At 41.8% G+C, this 25,818-nt stretch overlaps 1 protein-coding gene across 1 annotated transcript; it reads right to left on the bottom strand.

The window, feature by feature from the left end:
• Nucleotides 1-9,835: 9,835 nt before the first annotated feature.
• Nucleotides 9,836-23,162, bottom strand: LOC136556969 (meiosis-specific coiled-coil domain-containing protein MEIOC-like). Its single transcript, XM_066550448.1, has 7 exons — nt 23,057-23,162; nt 22,656-22,822; nt 20,212-20,313; nt 17,902-19,672; nt 15,146-15,268; nt 13,788-13,968; nt 9,836-11,047 (listed from the first exon to the last, which is right to left on the bottom strand). The coding sequence occupies exons 2-7, from the start codon at nt 22,799-22,801 to the stop codon at nt 10,806-10,808; spliced, it is 2,565 nt and encodes an 854-aa protein (XP_066406545.1). The 5' UTR covers nt 22,802-22,822; nt 23,057-23,162; the 3' UTR covers nt 9,836-10,805.
• Between the last annotated feature and the right edge of the window lie 2,656 nt (nt 23,163-25,818).

The raw sequence follows: 25,818 nt of genomic DNA, 5'->3' as shown, positions 1-25,818 counted from the left end.
AACCAGGTTGCCTTTACTAATAAAACTATCTTAAATATTTTTCTTGCATGAAAATGGCCTTAATTTTTTATATTAAAAAAACTATCTTAAATGTTTTAATTGCATGAAAATGACCTTGAATTATTTTTTAAATCAATAAAACTATTTTTAATATTTTACACTTGCATGAAAATGACCTTGAATTATTTTTTTACATTATTTGAACTTATATAAATATTTTGGTTTTTTGGGTTGTTTTTTTTTTCATTACCTTCTGGAAGGCAGACAAAGATCCCTCAGGAAAGAGAGAAAGAGCAAGCACCAAGGTTTTTATTCAAGTGTGCTCTCCTCAAAGGGCCCCATTCATCTAATTATGGATATTTATGCCATTATTTATACAACTATTGGCTGTAGTCAGTGCCACTCACAGATCTTTAGTGGGATTACCTCCCAACAGGAAGCACATCCACCCTTAAAAAATACAAAGTGCTTGCACAATGGATTTATAATCCTAGAAAGGCAATTTCTTCCCACATCACAACAGAACTCAGCCCTTGAATGTTCCTCAGCTGGAGCACAAATCAATCATTTACAAGATGATTAAGCACCCCGGAAAGCTTTCACTCACACACATTGACACCCCAGATTAGCTTTGCTTCACAAGTGCTGCCAGAAGTTGTCTTTAAAATCTAACTTGGATACTCTGCCTGAATTTTGAAGTGATTCTGATTAAAGCAAAATGTAACTTTGCTTGTGATAAATGATGCTTCTGCTGAACAGAGGGAAAAGAGTTCTCTCAGCTCAGCAGAGCTGCACAAGCAGGAGAACAACACCACAAACAGGAGAAGAACATGACAAACATCAGTGCCAAGGGCTGAGAGGAGGACTCAGGACAGCGGGCTGACCTGGGAGAAAAAGGGGAATGGCTCCAGATTGGAAGGGAGCAAGTTGAGATGGGATTTTGGGAAGAAATTCTTTACTCAGAGGGTGGTGATGCCCTGGCACAGGGTGCCCAGAGAAGCTGTGGCTGCCCCTGGATCCCTGGAAGTGTCCAAGGTCAGGTTGGATGGGGTTTGGAGCACCCTGGGATAGTGGGAGGTGTCCCTGCCATGGCAGGGGTGAAATGGGATGATTTTTAATGTCCCTTCCAACCCAAACCAATCTTGGATTCCATGATCTGCAGGAAGAGGGGAGTCACTCTGTGAAGGTTTGTGAAGGCTGGACAAACACCCAAGAGTGAATTCCAGACTGGCCTCCATCCCTGTTTCTTCCTGGTGACACCATTCATTTGAGCACCCTGATAAAAAACCTTGACATGAGCCAGATTTTATTTCCCCCATTTGTAGCTGTGACTTTCTCTGTTCAATCCCTCTTAAAGAGCTGTTTGTTTTTCTGGACATTGAGTTTTAATGGAATTGCCTGCAGTCTTTGCAGTGCCAGGGATCTACCAGGATAACAAATCCATCTTTTCCACTAACATCTCCTTCACAACAGGTCAGACATCTGTTGAAAATGGATTTATGGATTCCAGAATTAAGAAAGAAACACCCCACCAATTCAGCCAATCCTCTAAACCCACTCATTTCTGTTTAAACTTCTGATACATCATCACCTATCTTATTTTTCAATTCTCAGTGATTACAGTCCCTCCTGTTCTGGGGGAAATCCCCGAGCTCCCAGGGTCACACTGGTACAATTCTATTGATTCAACTCCAGCAGACCTTGGGTTCTTCCCTATTTGCTTCAAGAACTGAAGCCATTCTGAAACCCATGAAGAACAAAAGGAACTCTGTCATTGGGAAGCTCCCATACCTTCTTGGTGATATCTCACATGCAGCTCCTCACAGCACTGACTCCTTCTTCCTCACAGCACACCCAACCACCTCCAACTCTTCTCAGCCACCTAACCCACTGTTTTATAGCACTCAACCTCATTGGACACAGCTGTGGCCTGTTAAGGGCAGGCCTGTCCCTAATCTTTGGTAATTAGTACAGCTGCAGCTCCTCAGGGGCCAGATCACCTTCTGCACTATCTTGATTTTCTTGCATTCTATCCCCACACCCTGTCCTTCAGCAGGTTCTGCAGCACAGCAAGAAGAGAGATCAGGAACAGCTCCTGGGAGGGGGGTGTTGGATTAAACCCTTTTCTGACCCAGAGCTGGGGCAACTGAGAGGTGCTTTAAAGACTTTTATTCCATTTTCATTCTCATGAGGGGGGTGAGACAATACAGATGTTATCATTCACACCATCACAATCAAGAGCTAATTATATTCTAATTACAACACATTATAAAGTGTTTCTTGGCCCATCAGCTTTAGCCACACCATGCTGAAAATGCCTTAAAGCCAATCATCTAAAATTACCCCTCGTGGGTGTCACTCCAATGCATCTTTCCTGTTCTATTTCCCCAAAGTACCCAGTCCTATTTCCAAGGCCACCCTTTGAAGCTCGTTTCTGGCTCCATTTCTCCCTCAGCAATGTCTGTCCTATTCCATGGCATTTCTAAGTCAGCATTTCTCATCTCAAAGTTTACACACAGATGCACACACAGTGTGAGCCTTCTGTCAGGCTTGGAGAATTCCCTACAAATCCATTTCCACAGGAGGAAGCTGTGAGTTTACAGGAGAGCTGAAGAACTGGGAAGGCAACAGAGCCTGAGATTCAAAGCTCACCAGAGCATCTTCTGGTTATTGGTGAGATTATTGATTATTCCAGGCCAGGCTGGACAGGGCTGGGAGCAGCCTGGGACAGGCTTGGAGCAGTCCCTGCCATGGCAGGGGTGGAACAAGCTGAGCTTTAAGGTCCCTCCCAACCCAAACCAGTCTGGGATTTAACCAAGTGACTTCTCACAGCTCTGAAATCCATCCACATCTCCCAAACCAGCATTTGTCAGCAAAGTGAAAGATCTGAGTTACCATAAATCCTCTCTGTAAGTCAGAATGGCCCCACAGCTCATTCAGTCATGACCTACCCAAGGCACAAAGATCTGGGAATTCTGTACCACAAGCAACAGCAGAAACTAATTTTTTTTCCATTTATCTAAATTCCCTGCTTTTGCAACCCAGCACTCTTAAATTAAATCTTTATCTAAGCAACCTGATGCATCAGCTCCAAATCAAAGATCTCTTCAGTAAGTGGAGGGAGCTGGCACTGTGGAAACCCAGATTTCATTTTTTATATGGCACTATTATTCAAATCAGAACAGCACCACTGAATTTCACAGCTTCACAGAGCCCAGCCTATCACCCAAACATGGATTTAAAACATTTTTGATTCATATTATTTAAAAACCAACATAAAATACTGAATGTTATCAGACTGATTTGGGAAGAACACATTTCCCTGTGCCTGCTCTCCAAAATATCTCACACAGCACAAGCTGCCAGCACAGCCCCACTAAAATAGCTGCATTTATTCCATCACAGGTGTTTTGGAACAAGTATCAAAGCAACCAAGCTGCAGTCAAATAAAAGCAGAGATGCCCCCCAGGGAAGGGATGTTTCTCTCATGATCTGCTCTGGAAATCCCCTTCTCTCTCCAAAGGGAGGGAAAAGAGGAGGCTGCTTGGCAGGGTCTCCAAATTTCATGTATAAAACATGTGTCCAATGAGAAGCAACCACAGAAACCTGCTCAGAAGGGATAATTTTGGATATTTGATGAGTACAGCTCAGCTGAAGATGGAAACACCTCAAAATTACACCTTCAGATTATCCAAAGGACAATTTTATATCTTTTACAACAAGTTTTATAACTTCTCCACCAATGAAAAAACAATCCTATCAATTATTTTTTCTATCACCAGGAAAGAAAAAATGCTTTTAAATTATTAAACTCTAAAGCAAGCAACTTTTCCCAGTCAAGGCTTAGAACATCACACTCCACTTCAGCCAAATTTTGTTGTTACCTGTGCAGTTCTTGACTTTTGCTTCAGATCTCTGCCAAAAAAAACCCCCCAGATCTGGGACATTTGTCAATTTATTTTGAGAAAAATGCTAAATTCATCCCAATTCCCTCATAACATCCCTCGAGGTCCTCACTAAACTCTTCTCTTTACTCTCAACCACCTGATGCAAATCTGAATTTTCTGTGTGATCCAAGAGATTCCTCAGCCCCAAGTTCAACAAGTGCCCAAGCTTGCCCAGAATTAAGGCAATAAATACTTCCACAATTAAGGCAATAAAACCAGTCACAAAAAAAACCACAAAGGATTTTAATTTCTGTCATGAACACAGAACAGGTCAATTCAAGGCAGAATTACCAAACTGAAATTCAGCAGCTGAGAAACAGTGTGAGTGGCTCTAAACAAGCTGTCACCATTTATTGGGGACATCCACACAACACAGGTGATTATTTAAATAAAAGAAATCAAACCACATCCATAGAAAATACCAGAAAATTACACTGGACATGACCTCTTCCAGAATTCTCCTGTTTCTGAGGACTCTCACACATGTGACACAAACCCCATCAGTTCAGCACAGGTGGGCAGAACAAGGCATCCTGGTGTTCCACAATAAAAAAAAAAATTAAATAAAATAAAAGGAAAAGCAGATGAAATTCCCAAGTTAAGGTGCACAACACCCTGTGGCATCAGAGTACATCTGTGAAGGGGAATTTTAAGGATGTTACACAAGAGGTAGAAGTAAGATTTTTGCAGCGTTCAAACATCCACAGTTGTTTTACAGAAACACTTAAATAAGCCTAAATTGATTCACGATTAAAATCTTGCATCATCAACAAGTTTTTGCAGCTAAGTTATAATTTCACCTATTTTTCCTGGGCCCAACCAAAATCTCCTTCAGTAATATGTCACTAGCAGTGTAAAATGGGGTATTTTAAGGAAATGACTTTGACCAACACACAGGCAAATGATACACTTCAGACACCAAACAGTAATATTAAAATATAGACACTATTCATCTTTGTAGATCATAAAAAATAAAAGGAAACTTATTTTTCCCATCTATGTATTTGAAACAGCCTAATTCTGTGAAAAAACTATGCTCATTAAGTAACTATTGTGCATAAAGAAGTTGTGTTTTATTCAGTAAAAAACAAAGCAATCTTTATCTGGCAATGATTTTTACTCTGATTTATTCTCTCTCTAACCAGTGCTTTTTTTTTTTTAATACACTATATGCAAATATTCTCCTTTTTAAAGCTCATTTGGCAACAAAGCAAAGAGCATTTATAACTCTAGTTCCTCAATTTGTTTAGAGGTTGCTCCTAACCCAATATATTTTCAATCTCTAACAGCACAGACATTTGCATTAAACACATTTTGCATCTTTGATGACAGTATTGCTAGTGAAGAAAAATAAGGACCTTCCATTCTATAGCACTGATAAATTCGCTTGGCAAAGTGATTATTTTATTTTAGAAAATTACAAAGCAGTTCTCTACCCAAAAAATAATTGATAAAAAAAAATCAGGCATCTCAAGTGCTACAAACCAAAAAGAAAAAACCAAAAAACCCAAAAAGTGCTGGTGACTGCCATGGATAAACTGCACAGGGAATAATAAATCAAGGTCTCACCATGGTTAAGGCTCTGTTTCCCTCAAAGCTGAACAGGAGAAAACAAGGTGCAAAAATTCCCAGAGAACCCCAATTTCCTGCAGCAGGTACATTCCTCAGCTTTAAGAGAAATCAAAATTATCCAGGCTGATTGCAAGAATCCCTCTAAAAGAGGCTGGGAGCTCATCCCTCCAGATTTTATTGATAAAAGTTCAAGGTGAGCTACTGAGCTTGTGCTTAATGAGCTCCTGAACTCAAGGTAAAGCAACAAACCCAAATCAAGACAGAAATCTCTTAAAAGCTGTGCCTTCAATGGAAGCAGGGCCACACTCAGCTCTTCAGCAGCCCAATTATCCAAAAATAATAATTCAAATATATATTCCACAGCCAACTGCCCTCCTATTGACTGATGGGAAGTGCTCCCTGCTCCTGTTCAATCTACAAACACTAAATAATCAATAATTCAAAGTTTTTCCACTTTAATGACTCCATTAGGGAAAATAAATGAATAAATCTGCAGCAGACTGTGGCTATAAGGAATTGAACATTTAGTTTTGCAGCTAAGAGCACATACTCTGCCACAGCAATAAAGATATAAAGAAATAAAGATATAAATAATAAAATCCCCAAACCCCACTGCTTTGGGCTGTGCCACCATGCAGAATTTGTGAAAATTGCAGCTCCCAAACAAAGAATGGGCCAAAAAATAAATTAAAAAAAAGGAAAAAAATTCCAATCCCCAGCTTCCAGAGCAGGCAAACCCAGAATTTTTTAAAAAATAAACATATAGGCTTTAAGGTCTGTTTGTCTGTTTGTTGCATAATTTTTACAGTATTTCAACAAAACCAAAATCCAAATTCCTGCAGAACCAGAGCTAAGAATTAATGGTGACTTTGTAAATATCCCACAAAGCCAAGGTGGATTCTGCCCCTGGGGGAAGAACAGACATGAACCACAACCAAACCCAACTTGTGCTCACTCCTCCTTGCTCTTTGCCATCTCCCAAGTCTAGAAAATAAATGGATGAACTGCACAGGGGATAATAAATGAATTAAATGCTGCCAGCAGGCAGGAGAGGAGCTGACCCTGATCCCAGAGGGGCAATCCCATGCCCAGCTGTCCCCAAACCCTGTCCTGGCCCCTCAATTTCATAAAAACGCACGCAGGGCAGGAAGAAACCAGCTCTGCACAAAATCTGCACCCTGCCAGCATCCAGAGGGGAAAACAATCCCGATTCAAGCCAAGATTCCTGGTCCCTCAAGCCCTCCTGACCATGGGAGGCAAAATAAAGAGAATTCTCCACTGGAATTTGGGCTCCTTCCTTCTTGGAGCTCCCTTTTCCTCATTTTTATCCCCCAAAAAAGGGGTGCAGGTCAAAGACAATGCCAGGAAGTTGGGCTCTGGAAAAGTGGAAAAACCTGGTACAGTAATATCAAAATACAGACACTATTCATCTTTGTATATCTGTCATAAAAAAGAAACAGATTTTGATCTCCACTGCTCTGCAAACAAATTCCTCATCAAACCTCACACTCACCAAATCCCCACCTTAAAACATTGATGTCCTCCAAAATCAATAACCATAAGAGACTTAGCATGAACTAGAGCAGGAGTTCTGACTAAGGCAAACAATTCCCAAATTCCACATACCCAGGTAGAGACAAAAATATTGGTGGCAAATTCCAGCAGCAAAGACAAATATTCAGTTTAAAAAGGAGAAAAATGCAGATTGGGAATTAAAGTCACCCACTCCTGAAAAGGCCACAGCAAGACAAGCAGCATGAACTTAAATGATCTCCCTGCATGCTGCTCTAATGGAAATCACAAATTAATAGCAATTTCTGAGTTTAACTTATATAAATAGCATCAGAGCAACTCAACTGCCAGAGGGACCCTGTGGGTACAGAAAAACAGAGGTGCAAAACTTATAACCAGGAGAAAAAATAATAAAGAGTTAAAAAATAAAGTAAAAAATAAAATAATGAACAGTTCTTCCCTGCTGCTGGCCTCCCTTCTGGGAATTAATGAGGTTGAATCACCAAAAGCCTTCAGTTATTTACACAGAACACAGAAATAATTCTAATTCTTAAGTTTATGTTGTACTGGACTATCAATTTGGCATTTTAAAGCATTAAAGACTCACTAGCAGCTATCAAAAAGCACCCTGATAATATTCCTGACTCAAAAAGGGACAACTGAGTATTCTATTTATTTAAACTGGAGCAATCCAGTGCCCCTGCCACCAGGACTGGCTACAAACTCTGCCACCTTCTTCAGCTCACCCCCAAAATTTAAAAAGTATAAATCAAAACAGGCCCAAAACCCCAAATAATTAAATCTCATGAAAGCTGAGTGCAGGGGCAGAGGTGGAAAAAAGGGAATAAACGGAATTTTACCTGATAGCCTCTCAAAAAGAGGAAGGGGCATTTTTTTTTCCTCTCTCTAAACATCAAAACTAACTCCAAACCCAAACCACCTCTTTGGCTTAGATGTGACCCAAAACCTCAACTCTGCTTTCCCTGAAGTCAGTAAAATGTGAATACAATGACTCCCTAAACCCACAAGCATTATACTTGTGCTTATTCACCCCAAAAACTCAGTGCAAGACTTGCAGAATTTGCACCTTGCTGCCAAATTAAACACAAGGCAGCACAAATGATCTCTGACAGAGCTGCTGCAACTCCAGGTGTTATTTTACAAAATAAAATGGTTTTTTTTTTCCCTTAAAATGCAACTGGTTTTGTAGTACAACAACAGAAGTGAAGCATTCTGAAATTAGGAACTGAAGACAAAACTCATTCTAGGTCTGATGCTGTCCATAACCAACCTATTTAAAGAAAAGGGGACTAAAAAAAAAATTATTAAAACTTGATTCTGTAAAGAAACCCTTATTTTTGTTTGCAGAGCTGGAGTTTTTGTGCAGGAAAGTGAGCGAGGCCAAGGGACAGAGGAGCATTTGCAGGGCATGAGCAGGAGCACCTGACCCAGCACAGGAGCCAGGGGAACATTCCAGAGCTCCTTCAGGAACCCAGCCTGGGGCAGCTCCTGAGTGCAATTAACACAATTAACAAGGTGAGCTCATTGCAGTCACGTGGAACCCTTTAAAATGGCATTTTGAAACAGAAATTGGAATCAGAAGTGACCACACAGCTTTTTAACACGCTGGAAAAATGAGATTATTAAAGGCACATTAACTATCAGCTAATTAAGATCATTAATTAACACATGAGTAGTACAGTGTGAACCAATTATACCCTAAACACTCACCACTACAAAACAACCCTGGCTGTGTAAACAGAAAAAAACCCACAAGATCCAGACCCTGAAATTCTGATTTCCTGTCAGCACAGCAATGGTAAATTAATTTTAATTTGGGTAATTAAACCCCCAAATCACCCAGGAACTGAAATCCTGCAAGCTCCACTTTTAAGCTGTGGAGCACAATCAGTTTTACAAATGCAGATTGAACCTTCTTAAATTAGTTTGTGCAAATAAATTCCATGTACACAGAGAGAAAACACACTAAACTCTGTTTTTTAGGCTAAGGCTTGAAATGATCTTTTAAGTGGAATTCACTTTTTTTTGGGGGGGGGGGAAAAGCCATAATTTTGCTAAACTAATGATCTGAATTCTATCTACTTTTGTTTTTTAAACTTCACTCAGTGGATTACAGTGAGGCCTGGGTAAATTTCAGCTCCAAAACTCACGCCTCAACAGAGGTAAGGATGGCACTACTGAGACAAAATCTGCTCTAGAAACATCCACAGATCCAGAACTACACAACTGCATTTGGAACAGTTTTGCAAGTACAAATATATATGTGAACAGTCCTATGATTACCCACAAAAATGTCAAATTTGACACTGAACACCACACGACATGAAAATCTTCATTTTTGTCCTTCAAATTTTGCTTATATCCCCAACTTAATTCACTTTTAACCCAAGAACTGCTCTCCAAAGCTGCTCATTAATATCCTGATGATCAAGAATCTTAATTATTAGCACATGTTAGGAGACTGTGGAACAGTAAGACAGTTGTTAAAGCATTGAAATATTCCTAAATGCCCTAAAATCACAGCTTGGATTAATTATTCTTCACTAGTTTTCACCCTGAACAACCACACTCTGATTGTCTAAGCCACACAATGGAGACTAATTAACAGCAATTAAATATATTAAACCTTCCACACCAAAAAAATAATCAGTGAAAGAGCTTTGGTAACCTAGTACATAATTAGCTTTGTGTAAATATTTTGCAAACATCACTCTCCCCAAAAACCCCTATATACCACATGTATATTTATATAATAATATACAGAGTTCCTGAGTAAATCCTTAAATCTGATTATTCAGAAGATTTGGCAAAATATTTAACTTCATATTACTAAAAATAGATTTTTAAAATAAACATTCAATGAAGGCATTAAAATAAATATGGAATGTGTCTGAAAAAAATATACTACCAAGAACATACATGAGTAACAAATAATAGATTTTTTTATATGTAAGTGCATACTATGTTATATTGTACTGGTTTTAACCCCACTGAGGAACCAATAAATCTAATTTCTAATCCTGAGCACGTTTTCTAACACCTGCTAATGTGCACTTCCATGCAGTTCACACTGCAAAGCTACTGAAGTCCACTTTTTTAGTGGAAAAACCAAAGTGGACAATTCTGTGGAAAAGCTCAGCTCATACTGGTTTTGCTGGAAACTGAACTGGCAGCACAAAACTCTCTCAAAACCAGCACTGAACACTGATTATTCCTGTGAAACAGAGATAACCTGTCCCAAAAAACACCACCACAGCAGTGTGGATTGCTCCTGACACAGTGATGGGGTGCAAACTACTCAGTGATCACTTTGGCTCTGGAAAGAACTACACATGGTGCAAAAAATAAAAATAAAACAAACCCTGAATGATTACTGAGTACCTTTAAATATAGTAAATTGTCTCATTAGCCAAAAAAAAAAGAGAACTGAGTTTTTCCAGACTCTGGTCCTGGCTGGGCTCAGAGCTTTGGGTAAGCACAGGAGGAAAGCTCAGCTCTTGCTCAGCTCCCCTGAACATCAAAATTTCTCAGCAGCAGACACCTGCAATATTCAACTGCACCAACACCACCACAAACTGTGTCTCTGCACACCAGAATCACAGTACCACTACTGCAGCACTGACCAGGCACCTTAATTAACCCTTTTTTTTAATTAACCCCTTCCTGACATCCTGTGAAATCCACCTCTGGCGGTGCTGGGCAGGACCTGAGCCCTTCCCTCCCCATCCTCGGCTTTCCGTTAATTATCGGCGATTATTCCAAAATCTTCCTCTCTTCCTCAGCTTTTTCACTTCCTCTGCTTTCCTGCTCCAGGCTGCTTTTTTCCTGGCTGCTCGTGCTTGAAGAACAAAGCTCTTGCAGGAGGAGTTGTTGGTCTTCAGGTCCAGCAGGACGGGATTTGGGCAGGGTCAGCTGCAGCGCGCACCAGAGCGCGGTGCGAGCCCTGCGCGTGGCTCCAGCCAGAGCTCGCAGGGCCGCTGCCAGGGCCAGCACATCTGCAACAACAGGGAAAGCTCATCAGTGGGCAAGCCTGGAAATGGGACTGCCAGGTTTTGATTTCCCTTTCTATGATCAGGTCTCTGGTGCTGAGATGACCCCGAGGTGTTAGAAAGTCTTTTTTCCCAGCCCCATGACCAAAGAGGAAGACTGAATTCCTCAGCTCTCATTCTCAAGGTTGTTTATTTTCTCTTATCTAATACATTCTCTCTCTGACCTGCTGAGATCTGACTGGCAGGTCAGTTCATGGCACACTGACCACCTTCAGGGCAGTGTTATCTTTTTATACTAAAAACTATGTGTACTTTATTTACAATAATTTTCCAATACCTATCACCTATGTTAGACAGTCTGTCTCTAAACCAATCCAAAAGTGCCACCATCACAGCAGAAGATGGAGGCTAAGAGGAAGAAGGAGAAAGACACAACACACCCAGATTCCTCCATCTTGCTTCTTGAACCCCCATTCTAAATCCCCAAAATTCTACATTTTCACCCTGTGATAAATTCACTGTCATTCTACTCAAACTCTCGTGGCTTGTAACTCCTCACACAAAGTTGGGAATTGTTTCCATGGGTTAAAATCAAAGGCACAGGTGGTTTTGACTCTGTGCCAAGGTCTCTGAGCCCCTGCCAGGGTCTCGAGTCCTCCAGGGCAGCCAGAGCAATGTCCTGGGTTCCAACATTTCTACCTCTTTCGAGGTCAGGACTGAAGGCACTTGAGACAATAGCTCATGTTTAGACTTAGATGTTCTTTAGTTCTTATCTGTGTCACAGTCTCACAGCAGTGAGTTCTGCAGCCTTTCATTAACAAGGCACAAAATGGCCAACTATCTCTTGTTACAAGGTCTTTTAAGGCTAAACTTTCCAATTAAGAAATGACACCTAAATTATTTTCACTTTTAACACAACAACTAATCACTCAAAGTCCGAAATACAGACTTTTCTGTGCAATGGCACAAAACCACCCAAACCCATGGAGAAGAAGGTGAAGAAGAAGGATCAGCCTCCATCCTAAAACCTCCCTCTTGCTTTATATCTATTACTGTATTCTAGAACCTTAAACTCTGAGTTCCCCACCCTGTGATATCACACACTTCTATTCAAACTCCACACCCACAATCCCAGTTCTATCATTCCATTTTGGAAGCTTCTCCACGGCCTCAGGTCAAATGCAGTGTTCTCTCAGGGGTCAGTGCCTGGCAGCACAGAAAGGCTACAACTCCCAGCATCCAGAACTCTAACACACTAATAATTTCTTTTTTTAAATCAATAATTTGTTCAACTCACAGCCCTGAGCAAATTGTGCTCCAGGAGCAGCTGAGCTGCACCGCTAATGACAGCTGCAACATCTCACGTGAATTGTTTGTGCAAAAAGGATCCACAATGCTGCAAAAGGCTCCAAAATGCTGGTGGACACTGGGCAAACTGGGCTGCTGAGGCTGCAGGCAGTTTTCTGATTTTGCAGGAATAAGGGAACATTGATTTTTGGATGGGTGAGTAAAGGCACAAAGATCTGGTCAAATATAGAAATGAAATCTTAAAGCAGCTCCACAGGGGATTTATTTGCAAGTGCAAATCCTGCAAGGCCAGGGATTGCAAACCTGCCCATTTCCAGACAAAACTGCTGCTACTGCAGCCTTTCAGACAGAAACATTGATGAAATCTGGGACTAAGTGGACCAAACTTCTCCGGGAATTCAGGAGGAGACGGGGTCTCACCAAAACCTGTAACTCAACAGGAGGGACCAGGACCTGCTGATGCCATAACTCATTGTAACAGATGACAGAGCTGTTATTTATAGCGTTGGCAATATTTAGATGCTGTATTGGCATTAAATCTAATAATAATCATCCACTTAACCACTGTGTCCTACTTCTCCTGCCTGGCCAAGAACCTTCCTTCTACTACTCCCGACTCACACCTGGAATTAAACTCACATGAAAGTTTCAGGAGTTATTTTTAAAAGCCAGTTTGCATATAGGACTATTGTTTTAAGGGCATGACATTTTACATTCATTTTACATTTTAATTTTGACACCTGAATTGCAAAAATTTTTGATTCTCTTTCCAGCTTATCACAAGAGCAGCTATTCCACAGCCAAAGGAACTTCACTGTCCACTTCACTTCAGCACTAAGGAGTGAATTCCTCTTTGGTTCTGAGACCCAGGTATTTTCTGAAGAAAAATAATATCATCTTTAACTCCAAACTTTAAATTGCCACATTTACTGCTGCTACAGGTTATTCTGGCTTTACTTCAATAGAATTTGGGAAACATGGAATGTCATTCCTGGTGGGTTTGTTATTTAGGTAAGGTAGACAATTGTTTTGCACAACACTGGCAATTTTTTTATTATTTTATAAGCTGAAGAGAAAAGAAAGTTTAGCCATACCAGGAAATAATTCTACCTGCCTAAAACTGAGCACATTTTTGCTTTTTAACCAATTTTAAGCAATTTATGGTTATATAATGTCACTGAGGAGTTTTTACAGTTGTCTTCTAGTCAAGAGGAAAAAATAGCAATTTTTTAAAAATAGTAACAGGAAAACAAAAAGAAAAATCCAATAGAACTCAAAGTAATTTAAAGTCTTAAAAAGTAACAAGAGTGTATTTGCAAACTTCCTTGCTGAAGTGACAAGAATTGCTGGGTATTGCAAATTTACATTTTTAGGTGTAACACACTCACAATTAAACCCCGGGAAAAGCTCTGAGGGCTGCAGCAATGGGCAGCATTACCTTTCTCATTGTTGCAGCGTGGCCCCCCGTGACTCTGGGGGTTTGCAGCATTCCCAATCTCCTCCTTCCGACGTGCCTGGGTCACCTGAATGGCTTCCAGGTGCAGCTCCAAGGTCCTGGAGATGTTCTTGTGCAGGGGAGCACCACAAAGCCTCTCCATTCTTCCTATCAGGGCGAGCACCTGGCAGAAAACTCAAGCTATTGTTTCATGCTCTTGCTTGCTGTACAAATATAACTTTTCTACTTTCAGACTTTGCAGCTACTCTAAGTTCTCCGCTCTTTCTGTAACTGAAGGCTGCTTTCACAGATTTCTGAAAGTCTTATCTTGATTATTTCCCACAATCACCCCCCTCTCAAATTTAGTAAATACCCTCACAAAGATCAAAGAGCAGCAGCACACCCCTTCATGATACAGAAACCTCTCACCATATAAAAGATGTACTGTCCCAGTGGGGAGCAAAACTAGAAGCAGATCTTTAATAGAGTCCATTCTAAAGCTATCATAGAAAACTAATAACCCTATTTTAATTAATCAATAACCTTTATCAAAGAAAAACCTAAGTACAGTTGAAAATTTAGTAAAATAACAATTGCAAAAAAATCACACCCACAAACAGTCCTGTATGCATTATCCACAAAGAGACTTCTAACCCCTAGAGATCACTTCATAACCTAAAGAAAATCAAGAAAGCAATCAAAAAACATGACACCCCTCCAGCCTAGACTTCCCTTTCTATCAATAACTCCAAGAAGCTAACCTCTGGTTGGCTTCAATTTAAAAGACTATCCTCACAATTTAAAAGACAACTATTTTCATTGATTTAAAAGACTATTTTCTCAACATACCACTCCATCCAAAAAACCACCCCAAATTTCACCTTTTCAGTTCACAGAACCCACAGAGTCACGGGGTTGGAAGAGACCTTAAAGACCAGAGAGCCCAACCCAAGCCCCAACACCTCAACTAAACCCTGGCACTGAGCTCCACCGATCAGTTCCAACTATCAGTGAACCAGTTCCAACCATCAGCCAAAGAGAACCACTACAAAAGCCACCAAACCCAATGAGATTGATGAGTAAACAAACAAATCCCAGCTTTGCTGATGAATAAACAGACAAATCCAGGAGAAGTGCAGGAGTACAGCCCCTGCAGGGATACGTGGGTGCGCTCACAGGCCTGGTCGGCGAGCAGGCGATCCACACATGATGGAACTCAACCACCAGTTCCAACTATCAGCCAAAGAGAACCACTACAAAACCACCAAACCCGCTGAGGCTGATGAGTAAACAAACAAATCCCAGATTTGCTGATGAATAAACCAAGAAATCCCAGGAGAAGTGCAGGACTGCGAGCGTACCCGGGCGCGCTGGCGGGCCTGGTCGGCGAGCAGGCGATCCACGCGGGATGGATTCACAGGGAGCCGTGGCACAGGGCTGGGGCTGGGCTGCCCTGGGAAGTGCCTTGCAAGGTCAGCCTCAGCCTGAAAGGGAAATAATTTGTCAGTGTGATGGCTTGAAGTGAGCACGATGCGCTCCATCTGGCTTTGGTGCTGTTTGGAATTTTCAAGCCGATTAAGAGTGAGGGCCCGATCGGCTTCTGAGGGCGTTGGCAGAAAAATATTCCCAAATATCACAGGATCCCAGAGTGGTTTGGGTTGGAAGAGACCTTAAAGCTCACTTTATTCCACCCCCTGCCATAAACATCTTCCACTATCCCAGGTTGCTCCAAACCCCATCCAACCTGGTCTGGGACATTTCCAGGGATCCAGGGGCAGCCACAGCTTCTCTGGAAACCTGTGCCAGCCCTCAGCACCCTCACAGGGAATAATTCCTTCCTTTTTCCATGAGGAAAAAGCTAAACCACTGCTGGTTTAATCGCCAAACTCCTTGGACACGGATTGGCAACAGAACGATTTGGGTTGGGAAAGGACCTGCAACTTCCACTATCCCAGGGTGCTCCAAGCCCTGACCAGCCTTGGGCACTTCCAGGGATCCAGGGGCAGCCACAGCTTCTCTGGGCACCCTGTGCCAGGGCCTCGCCACCACCACAGCAAAAATTTGTTCCCAAATCTAATCTAACCCTGCCCTCTTTTGGTTTGAAGTCATTCCCCTTGACCTATCACTACATGCCCTTGTCAGAAGTCCCTCTCCAGCTTCCTTGCAGGAATATTTCTCTAATTCAGCTCTCCCTCAGAGTTCAACACCTCTCACTGCTTCTCTCAAATGTCACATACTATGATGATAAAAAAAAAAAACAGAAAACCAAACAAAAAAAAAAGACACCTCAGGTGATAGCAGCAGCATAAATCACATCTCAAGTGCATCAGGATGAACCCACATTTAACATAAACCAGCTCTTGAACCCAGAAGGTATTTTTTCTTTAACAGAAAATCTTTAAGACAACAGCCAAACCTCCACTGAGAAAGAGTGGCTTAGCCAGGGTCTAACACAGACAGTGACTAAACATCACAAACCTATTTTTGGGTAGGAAATTCTTACACTCGAGTAAAAAAGACACAGCTAGCAGTAGATTCCTCATCTCATTCCTTCTCCAGGGTACCATGGATGTAAGAGAGAGGGGTCAGGTGCTGCACTCAAGGCTAAGTCCACACTGTGCATATTTGTATGAAAAGTACATGGTGCAGCCCTTCTATTTTTGCTTTACTTATTATTATTTTAGTATTACTTATTATAATTTACTTATTATTATTATTTAGTCCTTGCCCTGACCTAACATGGATTACAAGAGCTGATTCCACCTGTATTCATCATCTGAGGAGCCTGAAAGGCATCCAGCAAAAAAAAAAATGGATGGAGAAAAGGTCATGGATTCATATAATGACACCAAGAAATTAAGAATTACAGTTAATAAGCAATTAACTAAGTGCACATTTAATATTGCAGACAATTCCTAACTTGTGGAAATGCTTTAAATGTGAGATCCCTGGAGAAGTGGGGTTTATGAAAGGAGACAGGTAAGCTGTGACCCCAAAGCAGCTGTTTCAGAGAGCTGGAAGGGCTGAGTGATTAAACAAGGTAGAGAGAATGAAATCAAATCCCAGGGGGAGTTTCTCTCTCCTTGCAGTCATCCCCTCCTGAGGAATGTGACTTGGCTGCAGGAATGGGAGCCAGGCTGTAGCTTGGAGGACTGAGAACAGTTTCTCTCCTGTAACCACAAACCACCCTGAGAAACCCAGAGCAGCTCACTGGGATAAAACTGGAACACTTGGAATGGACCAGAGCAAGGGGTCAATTAAGCCAAAGACAAAAACTACGACTTGGTCTTTGCAAATGACTTAATTATCCCAAATCCTGCCTGAGAACAGGAGACAAACACTGGATCAAGAACCATCCCTTTCTCATTTCCAGAGCATTCCTGGAAGGTCAGAGAGGCAGAGAGGAATCTTGTTTAAAGGCATCCATGAGAACAACACAGGCACCTCCATTCACAATTCCAAAAGTCCATCAGCAAGGCCCCACAGCTGAGGACGGGAAGAAAAAGGGGTTTTCCAGGTGAAGTCTGCTCAGACACCTTTATCCAGTGACCTGGAGGCTTCTCACACATGGGAGTAGCACTCAGTGCATTATGAGAACCAGGGATTATGGTAAATTTATCTTTTGAGACCTGGCACAGAATTCAGGGATTTAACTCCTCTTGGGAAAGCTCTTCCTGCTTCTTTAGAGCACAGAGTTCTCATTCCCAAGTGCAATACCCTCATTACCAGCGTGATCCTTCCCCTGCCAACAGTTCTGGGAGCGAGACTGAAGCAGGAAAGTGATCATAATAACAAGAGCATAAACTGAAATTCCCTTTGGGAACAAGAAAAATATTGTAGGTTTTCTCTCCAGACACACAGAGGGTGCCCAGATTAGTTATTTGATTTTCTTTCTAACAACAGACATAGATTTACTACAACAAGAAAAATAAAAACAGAAGAGGAGAAAGCTGTGACTGTATCATGGACAGTAAAAACCAAACAAAAAAAAACCCACAAAAAACAACACCAAAACAACTAAAAAAAAAAAAAAAACCCCAAAGAAGAAACGCCATAAAACTTTCTCTCTTAAAACCAGCCAAGTCTTTATCAGGAATCATCACCAGCTGTGCTTTACCTTCTTCCTCTCCTTCTCCAAAGCTCTCCACTGCTCGTAACACTCCTCCAGGCGGACGTGGAGCTCGTTAGCGGGGCCACTGCGGCTCCTGGGAGGCCTGAACTTGTTAAATGGGGCTGGAAAGGCAAAGCAGGGGGCAGGGATTTCCCCAGGGAACAGCTCACTCATGAAGGGACTCAAGGGGTTGAAATCATTGCCGTGAAAAAGATCAGCGAGGTCCGAGAATGGAAACGGCGGCGGAGGGAAACTGAAAGTGTTTGCTGATGGAAACAGCTGGTGATTAAATGGAGGGAAGCTGGGATTTTGCTTCAAATCAGACATGAATGGGAAAGAGGGAAGCAGAGAAGGATTGATGAAGTCTGACAAGCTGCCACCGCTCTGCTCGTGCTTTTTCGGAAACGCGCTGAAGGGACGGCGGTTTGGGGCCGTAGATCCCAAATGAGGGATCCAATTCCTTCTACCTCTTCTATCATCTTTACTGCCACTTTCCTGGCTCTGCCTCTTTGGGAACCTGTGGTGTTTCTCAGCAGGGTCTTCACCTGCAGGTTTCTGCTGCCCAAGCCAGTCGGGTGAAAATCGAACGGGGAATTTGCGGCGCCGCCCATCCTTGTTGACCCCGGCATCCTCCTGGGACCTTCCAATGTGCCTCATCTGCTTCTGGCCCTCTGAGATGAAATGAGGAACCCCCAAGTGACTGGAAACTCCATTTGATGTCCGTAACCTCCCATCTTTCCTGGGAGGGAGGGTGGGAAGGAGCTGGGAGTAGAAGGAGGGCTGTGGGAAAGGCTGGTGGGTGGGAGAGCCCCCAGACATGGTGGAAACCCCTGATGAGGACTGGGGGCTCGTTGCCATTTGTTTTCCATATGGAATTTCAGATGCAGCTGCCAGACTGCTCCCATCCAGCCATGCACACCCCTGGTATGAGGAGTAATTCCCATTTTGCACAGTGTTTTTCACAGATAAATCATAATCAGCTGCTTGAGGAGAGCTTTCCTTAGGGCCCATATTCACTTTACACTCATTATTATTATTATTAAAAGCTTCCCCCAAAGTAAAGCCACAATGGCCATTTTGCACATGGCTTTCCTGGGGTTTTCTGCCTGTTCCCCCAGAAAAGGTGTTTTCCTTTGGGGGTGGGTTGAGAAAATGAAGGGATGGATGGACAGGTGACTGCAGTTTGTGAGCAGCTGGGAAATTCTCGTATCTCTTAGGGAACAGGTGGCTGTCCTGGGGTACTTTATCCCAAGAGTTATCACCAGGCTGATTGGAAAGATCAGGGGAATACTTAGTTTGTCCTTGAGCATAATTTTTCAGAGCTTTTCCTCTTTTCCAAAACTCCTTCTGGGCACTGGGGCTTTCTTTCATCTTGTTCCGAGCGGAAAAAGGGCTAAAACTGGACCCACATTTTTCATAATCTCCATTTAACCTCCTGTGCTCATAATGCTGGTTCCAGCCCCCATTTGGGAAGGAAAACCCTTCCTGGGGAGCTGTGGTGCTGCTCTGCAAGGAGGAATTGTCAGGGTTCCTCAGGGCACTGCTGGGATGAGCACGGGGAGAGAACCAAGACTCGAGGAGCTGAAGGTCCCCCAAACCTCTGTGCAGCATCTCCACCTCAGGAGGCTCCTGCAGGGGTTCCTGCTGGCAGCTGGAGCCCAGCAGGTTGGGAAAATCCTTGGGTGGGACCCAGTGCTGAGCTGGCAGCCCTGGGAACTCTTCATTGCTGCCCAGGTCAGGTGCCCACACAGGGGGGAACAAACTTGATAGAGAATTCCTGGAACAGAGTTAAACCAGCCTCCCGTCAGGATGTAAAACACTTCTTTCTTTAAAATAATTCACACATCATGTGTTATATTATTGACCAGCCATGCACAGCTCTCCCCAGAAACAGGAGGAATATTCCCAACTGCAGCTGAGCAAGTGCTCTGTGAAATCTCATCACCCACACTGTTTATGCTGCATGTTCAGAAATGCAGACTTTATTTGGATTTATTAAATATCTCAGATTCCACTGCATTCAGTCAACTCCCTATGGTTAAAATTAATTATCATCTTTTTTTTTTCCCTCCTCAAATGCTGTAAAGCTGATGGAAAACTTTTTTAAAATTGCATTTTTAACAGTTCAGTATTGTTGCTTTGGTTTTTTTTTACTGGCAAATGAACAGAATGGAAGTAAATGAACTTCCACATTTTAAGGGGATTTCAAAGGCTGTCATTACTCAACTCAAATAATTAAAAATATGTATCCTATCTGTGTGACAATGGGCATAAAAACCAGCAGAAAAATAATCAGAACCCTCAGAACAAACTCACCAATCTGTAGCTGGCTCTGGCTTGTTTGGCTCCTCTAAAATGCTCGACACCAACCCAAACACATCAGGGCCATTGCCAGAGTAAGAAAGGTTTATTGGTGCCCTGAAAAAAAAAAAAAACCAAAAAAAGACTAAAGTAAAAGTTTTAAATAAGTAAAACTTTAAGTTTTCTCCTAAACAAAACAGACAAAAAGAATCTCAAACCTTCATTTCAGCAGCATTTTTAGTTGTTCTGAATTTAATGTATCCTCAGCATCCCTCTATAGAAATCCCTTCCTGCATTTGTGAATTCTAGAGCCCAAGTGAAGTAGAATTATTTTCCTTCTTGTTTCAGAGACTTTCCAAGCAGCAAAAATTTTCCTTTCTTTCCACAAAAAAAACCTGTTTCATGGACATTCCTTCAAACCCTGACTGTCTTGTTTAGAGCATAAATAGAATCACTATTCTCAAAGTCTGGAGCACTCTACCTACTGCCAAATAATTCAAAACCTATTATGTTAATCTCAAAAAAAATTATATGTAAGTTATATATATTTAAATTGAACCACTTTTCAATCCCCTTTGGACAGGTCAAAATTTTACTAAATATTTCTGGTAAGAACCCAAGGTTTCCAACCATTTTTAAACAAACCCAACTTTTTACTTCAGGTGCAAGATTAGATTTTTATGGAGTTTTTTGTAATGACTCCTGACTCTTCCTCACAAGTCAATTACAAAGCTCTCCTTCCCTCCATCCTCATTATTTTGCTCCAAGAAACTTCCCCTCCCCTCCTCACCTTCCAGGGTCCCTGAACATCTCTGAGATTTCCTGGTCCCACCTTACCCAAACTCCCTTGGCTGCCACACAATTGCTCCCTGACTTTGCTGTTTAACAGAGACCATAAAATGTGGGACAAACTCAAAAAAAAAAATCACATTTTTAATCTCTTGCCACTGTGAAAATCACACTCTGCTGGCTTTTCAGATCTCACCACAGTTTCACCTCTAACTCAGTCCCTGATTTACCCCATGGCTGCTCAGTTTCCTCTCTAAGGAACAACCTGAACTTAATTTAGGATGCACAGAATTGCAAAGGCTCTTGAAAATGTTTTGTGAATCCAGAACTGATATTTGATAAGCACATCTGTTATGCGTCTTGGTCAAATAGCAAAGTTTTCTTTTTCCTTTTTTTTTTTAAGAAGATCTCAAAGAATTTTGAATATCCACAGGCTCTGAATGGGTGTAGACCTGGATTAACCCTAATTCCTTTGTTTTTAAAGCTACCTTGCAATAATCTAAAGGCTGCTTTAAGAAAATACTGTATATTTTAATTGGCAAGTTGCCACTCCTTGCTTAAATTAACTCTCACAGCTGACACCAAAGCTGTGTAATCTTTTATTAAAAAATAAACATCACTCTGACACTTCTCACTGAAAACCAGCAAAAAAATTAAGGTTTTTTGCAATCCATTATCTTATTTAACTGTTACCTTTCAGCACCTTGTGAGCCAGTATACTCCACTTTTTCCCAACCTCAGATTTTGCCTTTCTTATTAAGCAAATGATACAAAAAAATGCAGTAAGGTACTAGAAATGCTCATTAAAAGAGCATTTTCTCATCAGAAGCTGCTGTGTCAGTCTCTATCACCCAATCAAAAAGTCTCTATCACCCTCCAAAAAAGGCAAAATTCTGTCACTGGGCTTTAGGATGGAAAAAGGAAAACCCCACACATCTTTTTTTTCCACATCCTCAGTAATAACCACCACAGAGCAAAGAAAATCTGCTGAGTTTCCAGAGATGCCTGAAACTCTCCCCAAAAAATACCCCGAATCTCCACCCCACTCGCTAACTTCGAAAGCTGATCCTCTCTAATATCATCCCAATCGTTAAGAAGCTGTGAACCAGCACTGGCCTTTCAAGCTAAAGAAAGAGGGGACCCCCCCTCCTTAATGATCTGCCTCAACTGAACCCCAGCCCCTGATTTGTTCCCATGCTCACTTCATGGCTCACTTCCTCTTGAATCATCCAACCCAAACCCCTGTCATTTATATCAATAAATCCCCCCTCTAACAAAGCACCCGTGGCTCCAAGCACTACCCCTGAACCTGACCATGAACTTCAGCCTCTTTGACCAATTTTCAAGCCCATCCTTCCTAGGAATCCCACAAATCCTCATCTCAGTAACATTCACAGCCCCCTCCTACTACCATCCCTGGGTAACCAGTGAATCCCTAACCCACTCTCAACCCTCCAGCTATGGTTTGTTAACTTAGTTACAAAACAACTAATAATACCTCTAGACAAAAAAAAAGGACACAAATGGGCCCTGATTTTAATAAAAGAATAATAAAAGAAGATAAAAAAAAAGAATAATAAATAGAAAGATAATAAAGAATAATAAAAAGAAGATAATAAAAGAATCCCAGTGACCCAGCAGCCCCAAGGCCCCAGCAGGGATGCTGATACCTTTTTTTAGGGCACTCCTGGAAGGCAGTTTGGGGTCCAAAATCCTCAGCACATCCCAGCCAGTCCCTGCACAGCTGGGAGGGCTCTGGGGGCGTGGGGGGACTGGGGACTGCTCCCAGGAATGGGGAGAACAACTGGGTGTCCATGGTTTGCCTCCTGCTATTCACCTGCATGGAATAGAAAAAAAAATGTTATTTAATACTAGATTTTCATCTAATGAGCAGGAAAGGCAGCAAAGCAAAGCTTTGCTTTTGTTTCCTGAAATAAATGATTTTTTCAGCACTGCGTAACGTAACCGCGACAAAAGGATCAAGTTTAAATCATGTTTCTTTCCTCCCTTGCTTAAACTAACCCAAATCTGTCTTCCAAAAATAAATATGCAAATATCAGAGTAGACTTACTGCACAGAAATAGGAATTCTCCACAGGTTTCACATTTTAGGTGTTGGTGTGGCACCTTCACAGCTCTATGGGAATGCACCTGTGCCAGGCAAACACATCCCCTCTGGAAAACAAGAGCCATCATCCCTGTTACAGCCCAAAAACCACAAAATATTCCAATGGAGAAGGGAGGGGCATCTGGGAACTCCAGAGAGCAAACTGTGGGTAAAGAAAAGTAACCCAGTACTGCTGCAGAAAGGAATATTACAAATAAATTATTTGTTCCCACGTTATTTATGCCAAGAAAGACTGGAACAGATGATATTTGAGGTCTCTTCCAACCTGGAATTCTCTGAATTTAATTTACTATTAATCCTTGGCCTACTGAGAGCTGTCCCAGACTCAGATCTCCATTCCTGGAGATTTTCTGAAAAGGTTGGACAGAAATATTCTCTGGTCATGTGTGTTCCTACCAAGAGCAGGGCAGAACAACCCTGCAGTGAACATTCTTAAACAAATAAATAAAAAAATAAAAAGTTTACACTGAGACTTTATCACTTGCTACAAACTGATTTTGCACACCCAAACCAATCCCTATTAAATAACAGAATTAGAAGCATCAGGACCCCATGGAGGCCACTGAAATACCCTGTAAAATTCCATATAAGCATTATAGAACATATGAACAGTCTGGCAGTATTTATTTAACCAAATATTAGGTTAAATAAATACTAATATTAGGCCAAAATCCCACAAGAATTTAGCAGCAAACTCACAGCCCCTGGTCCTGTTTGGGGCTACCAGGAAGCAGCAGACAGAGAGAAATTCCTGCTCCTTGGCCAGAGAATAAAATACTTGTGCACAGATTAAAAATAGGGTCTGTAACAAATGGATTTGTGCTTTATTTCCAGAGCCATCCATCACTGCTGATGGGAGTTGTGTCTAAAGCCCAGGAGAAGAGGGACTTCATGTACCCTAGATAAGGCTCAGTGCTTCCAGAACACTGGAGCCTGTCCTTCCCCCCAGGCAAACACTAAATTCTCCTTTGGGGTTTACATAGCAGCCACTAACAAGTTGCAGGAAAAAAAAAAAAAAAAGGGGGGATGGAAACTCAGAATTAAAAAGCAATTCTTTAAATTAATTAAATTTAAACTCAGAAATTCAGAGTTAAAAAGCAATTAATTAAATGCTGCCTTTAAAAAAAAAAAAAAAGAGGGGGGGAAAAAATCAAATTATTTAGTTTATTCCCCTGCAAATCCCAGGAAAGCCACTGGTCTTAATAAATTACCTTCAAAAACAACAATAAAAAACTACATCTAAAGCCCAGACAGGTCTTTTGGACTATATTTTTTTTTCATTCAAACAGTGAAGGAACAGCCAAAAACAAAAAACTATTTACCAAAACCATTCACTATTTCCAAAAGCCTCTTTGGACTTAAATTCTCTTCCAAAGTTTTTTTTTTTTTTTTTTGAGGAGAAATACACGAGCACAATTTCATAAGTAAAATGTTAATGTTTCAGGTATAAATATATCCAAAATTAAACAGCATCAAAGCTATTAGACATTGATATTTCTGTGGTATCTGTGACATGAAAAAAGGAGAGATTTAGATCAGACATTGAGAGAAAGTTGTTCCACAGCTGCCATATCCCTGGAAGTGCCCAAGGCCAGGCTGGAGCAACCTGGGATAGTGGAAGGGGGATATTGAGATGATTTTTAAGGTCCCTTCCAACCCAAACCATTCTGGGATTCTGGGATCTGTAAGATCGGCGAAAGATGTGTCTGAGACATTTTCCACATAGAGGATTCCAGAAAGGCAGCTGGAAACAGAGACCTGCACCTTGTGAAAATCCTCTCTCAGCCAGGATTCCACAGCAGGACACTGGCTGGAGCCCTGGCTGCTGAGAATTTCAGATTTCTGTGCTGCCAGGCACTGACCCCCAAGAGAACACTGCACTGACCTGAGGCCATGGAGAAGCTTCCAAAATGGAATGACAGAACTGGGATTGTGGGTGTGGAGTTTGGATAGAAGTGTGTGAGATCACAGGGTGGGAAACTCAGAGTTTAAGGGTTTAGAATACAGGAATATATATATATAAAGCAAGATGGAGGTTTTGGGGTGGAGGCTGGTCCTCCTCCTTCTTCCCCTTCCTTCTCCTTCTCCTCCATGGGTTTGGGTGGTTTTGTGTAATTGGATAAAAAGTCCCCATTGCAGCCATGGGTGGTTGGTTATTGGGTTAACAGTAAAAATAATTTAGGTGTCATTCCTTAATTGGACAGTTGATCCTTCAAAGGCCTTGCAGAGAGAGAGATGGGGCTCCATTTTTAGTTTGTTGGAGTGAAGCGCTGCAGAACTCAGGGTTTGTGAGAGTGTGACAGAGATAAGAACTGATAAACATCTGAGTCCCAACAAGAAATTCCATCTCACATTTAATCCTGACCCTGGCAAAAAAGCAGAAGAATTGACAGACACTCCCATGTTGCTCCTCATCACTGGAAGGGTTTTGCTCCCAGAGATGTCCAGCAAAGCCCTGGAAGCAGTTCCAGACTTGTGGCTGTCATTCCCAGATGCCAGGAGCTGCTGGCAGAGCATGGGAGACTCCTTGGGCAGCCTGGAAGGAATTTTAGGAATTTTCATGGAAATCCTAAATTACGCCAGGTTTATGCACATCTGGGGGACTGGGACAGAATTACTTGGGTTGGGAATGGACCTGCAAGTCCCACTGTCCCAGGCTGCTCCAAGCCCCATCCAGCCTGGCCTTGGGCACTTCCAGGGACCCAG

The sequence above is a fragment of the Molothrus aeneus genome, chromosome 1, assembly GCF_037042795.1.
Source record: "Molothrus aeneus isolate 106 chromosome 1, BPBGC_Maene_1.0, whole genome shotgun sequence".
NCBI classification, from domain to species: domain Eukaryota; kingdom Metazoa; phylum Chordata; class Aves; order Passeriformes; family Icteridae; genus Molothrus; species Molothrus aeneus.
The sequence above is the reverse complement of the archived record's forward strand: the minus strand, read 5'-3'. Positions and strand labels throughout refer to the sequence as shown.

Bases quoted from the DNA above. Each gene is read 5' to 3' on its own strand.
- LOC136556969 (XM_066550448.1), bottom strand. From the start codon at position 22,801: ATGGACACCCAGTTGTTCTCCCCATTCCTGGGAGCAGTCCCCAGTCCC. The intron at 20,314-22,655 runs GTATCAGCATCC...TTTTTTTTTCAG, and splicing joins CAGGAGTGCCCTAAAAAAAG to GGCACCAATAAACCTTTCTT. The intron at 13,969-15,145 runs GTACGCTCGCAG...GTTTTCTGCCAG, and splicing joins AGGCCCGCCAGCGCGCCCGG to GTGCTCGCCCTGATAGGAAG.